We start from the raw sequence: 11,332 nt of genomic DNA, 5'->3' as shown, positions 1-11,332 counted from the left end.
TATATAATGGAATACTCAGACATAAAAAGGAATGAAGTCTTGCCATTTGCAACATAGAAGAAGCTACAGAGAGCATAATGCCAAGCAAAATAAGTCAGAGAAAGACAAATACTATATGATTTCACTCATATGTAGAATTTAAGAAACAAAACAAAGGTGGGGAGAGAGACAAACCAAGAAACAGACTCTTGGCTAAGGGAACAAACGGATAAGGGATGTGAAATAGGTGAGTGGTTTAAGAGCACACATATTTTGGGGCACCTGAGTGGCTTAGCTGCTTAAGTATCTGACTTCAGATCAGGTCATGATCTCACAGTTCATGAGTTCAAGCCCCACACTGGGCTTTGCACTGAGGTGCGGAGCCTGTTTGGTATTCTCTCTCCCTCTCTCTCTGCCCCTTCCCTGCTTGTGCTCGCTCGTGTGCTCGCTCTCTCTCTCTCTCTCTCTCTCTCTCTCTCTCTCTCTCTCTCTCCCCCATAGTGAATAAATAAATTTTAAAAAGGAAGAGTACACATATCTTGATGAGCAGTAAGTAACGCACGGAAGTGTTGAATCACTATGTTGTACACCTGAAATTAATAGAACACTGTATGTTAACTAGACTGGATTTAAAATTAAAGGAAAAAAACTGTTAAATGAATGAATAAACAGAAAACGACTACACTGTACCACAGATCATCTTAAGACCTTCTGCACATGTTTTTGGATTCTTTCATACTGTATTTCAGACACATCTTCTAAGACAAATTGACCCTCAGAAATGTAAATAAATACTTCATGGCTTATATGTTTTAACTTTTTTCACTTTAAAAAACAGATTAGATGATAAAGGCCAAGTGATCCGCATCAACTTCAATAATGCAACCAGAGACACCGTATTTGATGTACCCATTGAAAGAGTTCAGCCTTTTTATGCTGCTCTGAAGGAGTTTGTTGACCTCATGAACTGTAAAGAATCCAAGTTTACTTTCAAGATGAATCCAGGTCAGTGAACACATTTTCTCAAACTGAAAGCAGGGATTTTCTTCAGCCTTAACCACTAAGATCAATATCTAGAGCCATTTCTCTCATACATGGCATGTGGGACACATAACTGAATCTCTGTGAGCAGCCAACTTGCTTAAATAGAAGACTTCTGGCCCCCACCCTTGCTCTATTGTCTCTCCAGACTTAAAAATACTCTCTTTTTCTCCCCAAAATATTTATCTATTTTGGGGAGAAGGCAAGTGGGGGAGGGGCAGAGAAAGGAGGACAGAGGATCCCAAGTTGGGCTCTGAGCTGACAGGCTGACAGCAGCAAGCCAGATGTGGGGCTCAAACTCATGAACCACAAGACCATGATCTGAGCCGAAGTCAGGTATTCAACTGCCTGAGCCACCCAGGTACCCCTAAAAATAACCATTTTTAACAAACTTGTAGGTAATATTAAATCACACCAAATTTAATAACCTCCAGTCAAAAGAATAAATACATGAGAGATAAGCTATAAACCAAATGAGGGGGTGCCTGGATGGCTCATCGGTTGGACGTCCGGCTTCGGCTCAGGTCATGATGTCATGGTTTGTGAGTTCGAGCCCCGTGTTGGACTCTATGCTGTCAGCTCAGAGCCTGGAGCCTGCTTCCGATTCTGTGTTTCCCTCTCTCTCTGACCCTCCCCTGCTCATGCTCTCTCTGTCTCTCTCAAAAATAAAAACGTTAAAAAAAAATAAACCAAATGAAATTTCATGTCTGATGTCAAAACTGATGGCTTACATTTTCTATCATGATAGCCAGTCAATACAAACTGAGGCTTCTACTTAATTCTTCTATCCTGGAAAACAAATAAAATTATTCCTATGATTCTCACTCTAAAGTAGATGATTAATGTTTACTCATTTAGCCTATTTGATCTAGCAGAGATACTGCTACCTGAAATGAAGTGGTATTTGAAATGTCAAACTAGGGGCACCTGAATGGCTCAGTTGATTAAGCATCTGACTTCAGCTCAAGTAAGAATCTCACAGTTCGTGGGTTCGAGCCCCACATTGGGCTCTGTGCTGATAGCTCAGAGCCTGAAGCCTACTTGGGATTCTATGTTTCTCTCTCTATCTCTGGCCCTCCCCTGCTCATGATCTGTTTCTCAAAGATAAATAACATTAAAAACATTTTTGGAAGTAGTCCAGCTACTTGAAATAAAGGAATAGAGAGCATGGTGTTTGTTCTGGACCACCTCTACTCAGTGAAGTGATTTCAAACTTGAGGCTTTTGGTATCTATAGTAAAAAACAGAATTTCTGTCTACTGTTGATTTGGCCAAGGGGCAGATTCTTTTGGATTATGATTAGTTTATAATTGATCTTTGGCATAATAAAGCAATACTGGAAACTTCTATAAATCCACCTATAAGCAGTGACAACAGGTTGGTTTTAAAAGCAGTAACATATAAAATGGAAATATCATGAGAGGAAAATACCACAAAAATAGAAGTTGAAATCAAAGCTCCACCACATAATGGCTATGTAGTTTTAGGCAAATTCCTGAACTTCTTGGAGCCTCAGTTTTCTCAAATGAAAAAATGAGCTAACACTTTTCAGTATTTTTATGAGACTTAGAAATAATGTACACAAAATACTAGGAACATAGAAGACAGACCAAGTCATTATCCTTATAATTATTTGAAGCCATTAAACTGGAAATAAATATTTCTAAGTAAGAGCTGAATAACAACCAGGAAGAACAATTTGAAGATTTACACAAAAATATTTTAGGGGCACCTGTGTGGCTCAGTTGGTTGAGTATCTGACTCTTGATTTTGACTCAAGTCATGATCCCAGGGTCATGGCTGAGATCTCGCTCTGTGTGGACAGTGCAGACCCTGCTTGGGATTCTCTGTCTCTGCCCCTCCCCCGCTCATGTGTGCATGTGTGTGTGCACTCTCTCTCAAAATAAATAAATGGACATTTTTTTAAAAGATAATATTTTAAGTAAAAATTATAAAAGTGTCTACATAAGCCTGTACTATAAATGTCAAAAGGTCTAAAGCAGTTTGCATTCAATGACCTGATTGTGTGAAAAAGTGAATGTATAATTTTCAGTCCAAGAAAAACAAATACCATATGATTTCAGTTGTACTGGAATTGAAGAAACAAAACAGAAGAACATAGGGGGAAAGAGAGAGGCAGACTTTTAACTAGAGAGAACAAAATGAAGGTTGCTGGAGGGGAGGTGGGTGGGGAGACAGAATAAATAGCTGATGGGGAGTAAGGAGGGCACGTGTGATGAGCACCACGTGTTATAAGGAAGTGATGAATCACTAAATTCTATTCCTGAAACCAATATTGCGCTGTATGCTAACTTTTTCATTTTTATTTAAATAAAAACTTGAAACAAACAAATAAAAAAAAACAGGAAAAGAAACGTGGTATGTCTTTATGTGAACAAAGTAGCAATATGTTTTGCATTTTACATTTCCTAGCTGTGCAAATCACGGAAACACATGATTATTCATACTGAAAAAATATTTTGTCTAGGTGATGTGATTACTTTTGATAACTGGCGCTTACTTCATGGCCGGCGTAGCTATGAAGCAGGAACTGAGATATCCCGCCATCTGGAAGGAGCTTATGCTGACTGGGATGTAGTCATGTCAAGGCTGCGTATCTTAAGGCAGAGTATCCAGAACAAAAACTGAATCTCCGGTCTATAACTTCAGTAGGATTCCAATGAGTATATTTTATAAAATACGGCAAGGTTGTCTTCACAGACTGTGACCTATGTTATTTACATATTAATTTCGTTCATGAGCATGCCCTCTTTCTCAGAAAGGTTTTCCTTTCCTCATAATCACATACAAAGCCAACAGTTTAGATGTTTCTGCAGTGTTCTTTCCTTTCCAAATAAAGCATTTCTTCTGCTCTATTGCATGTATGATCTAATTTCTTTTGCTTGTCAATGACAGACTCCAGAATGCCTACAAATAGTTTTGTATCAAATAAGACATTTTCAAATAAAGCTCTTTTTAAATAAAGCTTGTGTTTTGAATAAAGCTTGTGTTTCAAATAAAACTTGTCTTGAATAGAACATATTTCTGCTCTGTTGCCTGTAGAGTCTCAATTTTCATTACTGCATGTGACTGTTCTTAGCAAGATTGGGGAAAGGCTTCATATTTTCAAAGGTCTGTTTTATTCACTTTTATTGTAGATTTCTATTATCCAAGTTTTCAGACCTCAAAAACCTGTGATCCAAACACTTTTGTTAGCAACTAAATGATGACACCCAACCCAAACATGTCAAATGAAGGGGAAATCTAGTCTGCCTGTGTTTCTCTTGCCCTAAGTCAACACTCCTAAGGATTGCGAGTATAACTTACACCTGTTTGTGAATCAGTTCTTATTTCTTGTCTTCAACTAATAACTAGGAAAGGTATAACAGATAGAGCATCTTCTAATCTCGGGACAGCTTCCCCTGCTGGTCTTGCCTTCCTGTATTATCACTCCTTGTCCCCAGTGATGGAACACAGACAGCATTGCTAGCCATGAAGGTGCCTCTCATGTTGAGACCAGTCCTTTCACTACCCCTGCTGACTAGGGCACCTCAGCATTACCATTTGCTGAAATCCTGGTAATACATAGATTTTTAGTCTATATTGTTGGGGACCTAACCAGGTTTCCTATTTGGAAAGTGTTAATGACTGCTGTTAGACTGGAACTCTAACTATTGCCTTAAGACCAAGTGAAAGAGGGTGCCTGGGTGGCTCAGTCAGTTGAGCATTGGAATTCGGATCAGGTCTTGATCTCACAATTCGTGAGTTTGAGCCCTGCATTGGGCTCATCGCTGTCAGTGAGAGCTTGCTTCAGATCCTCTGTCTCCCTCTCTCTGTCCCTCCTCCACTCACATGCAAATACTCACTCTCTCTCTCTCTCTCAAAAATGAATAAACATTAGGAAAAAAAGACCAAATGAAAGTACTATTTCCATCCATGTGTTCCTTCTACTTCATACTCACAGAGTGTCCATGGCACTAGGAGGCTAGATCACAGGTGCTGTGAGCCCCTGTCAGCATACCCTACTGATTCTCCAAACTCTGGTTTTGAGTCCACATCACCAGCCTGGACTCTGCTTTCCCTGACAACATTGCCTTTTCCTGGGGCCTTCATTGTCCTTTCCTATCATCTGGTCTTGATCAGGGCTACCGTAATATATCACATATGATTAACATCTTTGAACTTCAAAAGGAATGGGTTGGGTTCTCAATCCCATCTCTCTTAAGACACTCCTCAAATTAAAATAGGTGAGTTCAATAGAGCCTGATCCTAAGACTAGTTCCAGATTATTCTAAAGATAATATTCTGGAGTGACCCTGATTTCATTCATTTACAGCATCTAAACCCCAGGTACTGCCATGCTAACATGACTATTTTTAATGTTTGTTTATTTATTTATTTATTTATTTATTTATTTATTTATTTCGAGAGAGAAAGAGAGAAGAGAGAGAGAGAGAGAGAGAGAGAGAGAGAGAGAGAGAGAGAATTCCAAACAGGCTCCATGCTATCAGTGCAGTGCCCAGCACAGGGCTCTATTTCACCAACTGTGAGATTATGACCTGAGCCGAAGTCAAGATTCAGGCTTAACCTACTGAGCCGATCAGAGCCCCTAACATGACTTATTATACTTTCATTCATTCAGCAGATATTTATCACATCCCTGCTATCTGTCATGCACTAATACTAGAGTGAGGACGCAGAAGGACTTAAGATGTTGACTGCTGATAGTCTGATAGGGGAACAGATAAGGATATAGATGACGAAGTGTTATATTAACAAAATGGCTCATGGCAAGGCAACAGAGCCAGACTGGGGAGATTAATCAAAGCTTCAGTCTCAGTTGAATGGGTGCTAATCATAGTTTTTTAAGCAAAGAAGGGAGCATAGCTCTCCAAGTCAAAGGGCAGAAGAGGCACAAAGAACTGAGAGGGAACAGAGCACATGTATTGACTAAAAGTGAAAAATCGTGAGATAGCAGTGGCGTAAATTCCAGGATTGGCTGCCTAAACTTAAACTATAATGATGACAATCTGTGAACTATGTGTATGTGAACAAATATCTTCCCTTAAGCCCCAGCTTTTCCACCTACAAATGACACCAGTAACTGGTTCTTATTCCATTAACTTTGTATAAGGATTAAATGAAAGTGCATGTAAAGTATTTTCCCAAACATCTCAAATGATGAGTCAGCATGGTGTGTGTGTGTGTGTGTGTGTGTGTGTGTGTGTGTGTACCACATCTTTTTTGGCTTTTTAAGTTTTTATTGTAGTTTCAGTTAACATGTTAGTTATATTAGTTTCAATTGTACAATACAGTGACTCAGCACTTCCGTACATCACTTGGTGCTCATCACAAGTACCCTCTTTAATCCCCAGCACCTGTTCAACCCATCCCCCCACCCACTTTCCCTCTGGTATAGTTTGTTCTCTGTAGTTAAGTCTGTTTCTTGATTTGTCTCCCTCCCTCTTTTTTCCTTTGGTCATTAGTTTTGTTTCTTAAATTCCACATATGAATAAAATGATATGTATTTGTCTTTTTCTGACTGATGTATTTTGCTTAGCATTATATTCTCTAACTTTATCCATGTCATTGCAACTGGCAAGATTTCATTCTTTTTTATGGCTGAATATATACATATATATATTTCACAAACTATATATTCATATGATCTATATGTATATAGTTCATGAACCTTCATACTGTTTTCCACAGTGGCTGCATTAGTTTCTATTCCCATCAACAGTGCACGAGGGTTCTTTTTCCTCCACATCCTTGCTGACACTTGTATCTTACATTGTTGATAGCCTTTCTGACGGATGTGAGGTGATATCTCATCATGGTTTTGATTTGCATTTCCCTGATGGTCGGTGATAGGAGCATCTGTGCATGTGTCTGTTAGCCATCTGTATGTCTTCTTTGGAGAAATGTCTGTTCATGCCTGTTGCCTATTTTTTAAATTTGGTTATTTGGTATTTGGGTGTTGAGTTTTAGGAATTCTTCATATACTTTGAATACTAGCCCTTTATCAGATATGTCATTTGTAAATGTCTTCTCCCACTCAGTAGGTTGCCTTTTAGTTTTGTTGATTATTTCCTTTTCTAAGCAAAAGCTTTTTGTTTTGGTGTAGCCCCAATAATTTATTTATTTTTGCTTTTGTTTCTTTTGCCTCAGGGAATATATCTAAAAAGAAGTTGCTATGGCTGATGTCAGAGAAGTTACTGTCTATGTCCTCTGCTAGGATTTTTATGGTTTCAAGTCTCACATTTAACTCTTTAATTTATTTTAAATTTATCTTTGTGTATAATGTAAAAAATGGTCCAGTTTATTTCTTTTGCATGTTGCTGTCCAGTTTTTCCAACACCATTTGTTGAAGAGACTGTCTTTTTCCCATTGTGTATTCTTTCCTGCTTTGTCGAAGATTAATTGACCACATAGTGTGGGATTCTTACTAGGTCTTCTATTCTGTTCCATTGATCTATGTGTCCATTTTTGTGCCAATACCATACTGTCTCAATCACTACAGTTTTGTAATATAACTTGCCGTCTTGGAATTGTGATGCCTCCAGCTTTGATTTTCTTTTTCAAGGTTGCTTTGACCCTTTGACCTTTTGTGATTCCTTACACATTTTAGAGTTGTTTGTTCTAGTTAACTGTGTGTGTGTGTGTGTGTGTGTGTGTGTGTGTGTGTTTATATAACTTCCTAGGCTCATTCCCTAAATATCATAAATAAGCTGGTCTGAGATAAAGCCCAGTAACTGTTATTTTTATCAAGGATCCCGGGTGATATCCCTCATCAGAGAAGTTCGAGAAATACTGATGTAAAGCATTTACCATAATTTCTAGCTGAAAGTAAGTATTCAACAGATGGTAAGTATTATTAGTTAAAATAACAGAGATTGTAGAGGAAGAGCATGGGTTAGGGTAAGTAGAGATATATGAAGCTAGAGACAGAGATGGGGCCAAGTCATGAAATGCTGAAATGTATGTTGCAATAAAGATCTGATATTTTATCTTGAAACCACTGAGGAGCCATTTAAAAGTGTTTACGCAGTAAAATGCCTCTATCAGATATTGATTATTTAAAGATCCATTTGGCTACATTGTGAAGGGAACTATAAATGAGTGAGACTAGAGGCCATAAATCCATTTACGAGGTTGTAAATCCACTTATTGCAAGAAACCTGATGAGAAATTAGGAAGGATTGAATGAGAATTCTTGGAAAAGGGACACAGAGAGGAGAGATAGCCAAATCTAGAAGGACTGAGGACCTGTATGTGCCATGGGGCACATAAAGAAGGAGGTGTCTCCTGGGTCGCTACTTGGAAGAAATGCATTAACTGTGATTCCAAGTACAAGGAGACAAACCACAACAGCAGAATCAATCTTGTGGGCAAGAAAACAAACCCAGTTTTGAACAAACAATTTGAATTGTTCCTGAATTAGTCCACTTGGCAACTAGATGTATATACACACACGTGGCTCCGGACAGACCCCAGGATTGGAGAGCTCCACTTAGAAAGTAGATAGATGGTGGATAAAATAATCACTTGTTTTCCTGGAGACATTTAGTGATTGTGACCAAGGTCACACACCTCATGGTAGGATGATAAGCTAATGATATTGGCCTGGTTTGTGGAATCAGTTACACTCCAAACATAAAGAATGGCTTATATTCAAACTCAGCTAGACCTCTTACATATCATATTTTGTTGCTAGAAGACAGCATTCCAAGCCAGCACCCCATGGCCTGGATGTTTCCTTCTCTGTCAAAAATTATTTCTGCCCTGGAAAGGAAGGACAAAAGGATTGGATGCAGTTGCAATAATTTCTGAAGTGCTATATAGGACATGACATATTATGGGCTACAGCAGCTGGGACAGACTAAAGATGATTGGGTTTCCTGGGTATAATAGTCTAAAGATTTGACTTTCTCCCAAACTCATAATCGGTCTGAGGTAACTTGGACTGGAATTTACCCCTATTTGGCAGAGGGGATTCTTGCTTTCTGTTCCATTGCTCTGATTTGACTTGAAGAATATTCACTGCTTGGCTGGTTAATTGGAACAACTCTACAGATCACCAGAATGACAGGTCACAAAGTACCTTCCCTGGTCTCCTGTTTCTACTCTAGCCAACCACTAAAAGGTGAGCAAGTGAATATTAGTACAGGGACTTTATGCAAGAGAAGGAATTCTATGGAGAAACTGAATGACACTGAAGGTAATTTCACTGTTTAAGAATCTAAACTAAGAAACAGATATTTTATAAACAAAAAGACCCCTTTATGATATAGGGACACATTTGAACTGAAATCTCTTGCAATGAAAATGTGATTTGGTTGGACTGAATGGCTTGGAGCATACCTCTCTGTTTCTGCACAGCTGCCTGGAATACTGTTTCTCACAGCTGCCTGGAATGCTTTTTAAGCCTAGAAAATTCCCCCTTCTCCTTCAAAATTCAGGTTACATTTCACCCCGCCCCCCATGAAGTCTTGCCTGATTTCCTGCTTAAGCACACTTTTTCTCCTGGTTCCCACTGAGTCTTACATACAGGTTTGTATATTTAGCCATTTATTCTAGCAATATTCATGCACATATACTATGCACCGGACACTAGTCAGTGCACTGGTAATACAGGAGTGAGCAAGATGGACATAAGGGCTCTCTTAGAGCTAATGGTCTATTAGAAATATCAGACATTGATCAAATAATCACAGAAATAAATACTTATGAATTATGGCAAATGCTAGAGGGAGGAAGACCAAGAAGCTACAGGAGCATAAAATAAGAAAACAGGACTAATATGAAGAAAGTGGGACTCAGGGATGGCTTTCTTGAAGAAGCAGCTTTTGAGCTGTTTGGTGAAAAATGATATGCAATGATGGTACTCTGACCTCAATAACAGAAATTCTATGTCTAGCAATAAGGAAATTTTTTATCTCAAAACATGAAGTCCAGAAACCTTCTCACATCGTATACCTCTAGTCCCGCCTCTGTGTAGTTATCTTGGCTCTGTCTTCCTTCATGTCTGTGTTTCATCCTCTGGGAAAGCTGATGAAATGGCTACAGAAGTTCCAGGCCTCACGTTCAGACAAGAATGCATAAAGAGAAAGAAAGAAAGAAACATATTTTTCTTATGTCTCTTTCTTGGAAGAATAGAAACCTTTCCTAGAATCCCTCTGACAGACTTCTCCTCATGCCTTCTCAGCCAAAATTAGGTCAAATATACTCTCCTAAACTAACTATTAGCAGAAAGAAATGGCATTTCCATGACAAACTTAAATGTGCCAAGTACCTCCCTTGGTCTGGAGAAGTGGTCTCTATCCCGGTTAACGAGGTTGTACAGAGAGGGAGTGAAGAACTAAAGCCTTGGGATGGAGATGAAGGTCAAATGGTGTGTGGGCAACCACCGGTGTCTACAGTAGAAAGGGGAGACTTGTCCAGGTGAAGGGTGAAGGGGAAGGGAGAGCATGCCAGTCAAAGCAAACAGAGTAAGAACTCTCCATGGAAGGCAGCATGGTGTCCTTGAAGAAATAAAGGAAGGCTATGAATCTAGAAGCTAGGTAGCCAACAAACAGTGTCCATATTGTGAACTCTTTAGGCAGAGACATTGTGATTTGTCTCCCCAGTGCCTAAATGTTTATGGAATAAATAAGGGGAACTATGTGGTTGTTTCCCTGAGTACTCTACTTTACATCCTCAATGAAATCGGGTCACATCCTCAGGATCTCAGTTATCCAAAAAAGTCAATTTTTTTGTCAGGCAGGACCTCACTTCTTTTCCCTCCTCTACTATGTAACACATTTTATCTATACATATACCAAATTTTAGCCTCAAACACTTTCCCAGTCTCTACCAGAATCAGTCTACTCACCAGTTTAAAATACTCTGACAGGAAACTTCCAGTTTTCAGTACAACATGGACTGGAAACTTTGAAGTCCTTGTTCCATCCTCACAATAAGTAAGAAAGCTGAACAAACTGAAAAATCAACACCTCTTTTTAGATCCATCAGACAATGAGGTCATAGAGGAAAACGCTTCCCTGAAAATTGTAGACACAAAAGGCAAATACACAGAATCACAACTTTCCAAAGTAGAAAGTTCCACAGGAACCTGTGCCAAAATAGGAGGATCTGAATTATAATGGGCAAACTGCTGAAGGCTCCAGATGGACAAACCGAAGAGATAAAACCACCAGGAACACCTGGTCATAGGAATGACCTCTTACTTTTGTGAGTTTTGCCTCCAGGAACCCTGCCTGTTCCTCACAGTGAACTCCAGAAAATAAATAAATAAATAAATAAATAAATAA

At 39.0% G+C, this 11,332-nt stretch overlaps 1 protein-coding gene and 1 long non-coding RNA gene across 3 annotated transcripts in view; one reads left to right on the top strand and one right to left on the bottom strand.

Annotated features, from left to right (window-relative positions):
- The window catches only part of BBOX1 (gamma-butyrobetaine hydroxylase 1), a 55,788-nt gene extending 51,727 nt beyond the window's left edge, over window positions 1–4,061 (top strand). The window contains exons 7-8 of the mRNA XM_029957269.1: window positions 818–984; window positions 3,508–4,061. Of these exons, the coding sequence (XP_029813129.1) occupies window positions 818–984; window positions 3,508–3,668 (328 nt within the window). The 3' untranslated portion in view covers window positions 3,669–4,061. The remainder of the gene's footprint in view (window positions 1–817; window positions 985–3,507) is intronic.
- A 4,654-nt stretch (window positions 4,062–8,715) lies between these two features.
- LOC115306313 lies at window positions 8,716–10,977 on the bottom strand. Of its 2 annotated transcripts, none has more exons than XR_003915307.1 (3): window positions 10,894–10,977; window positions 9,990–10,099; window positions 8,716–8,804 (listed from the first exon to the last, which is right to left on the bottom strand). It is a non-coding gene; the product is annotated as an uncharacterized LOC115306313 (long non-coding RNA). The 2 variants fall into 2 exon arrangements; XR_003915306.1 differs by having other exon boundaries at window positions 9,999–10,099.
- Window positions 10,978–11,332: the final 355 nt, after the last annotated feature.

The sequence above is a fragment of the Suricata suricatta genome, chromosome 11, assembly GCF_006229205.1.
Source record: "Suricata suricatta isolate VVHF042 chromosome 11, meerkat_22Aug2017_6uvM2_HiC, whole genome shotgun sequence".
Taxonomy (NCBI): Eukaryota; Metazoa; Chordata; class Mammalia; order Carnivora; family Herpestidae; genus Suricata; species Suricata suricatta.
This window is presented reverse-complemented; position numbering and strand designations above follow the sequence as displayed.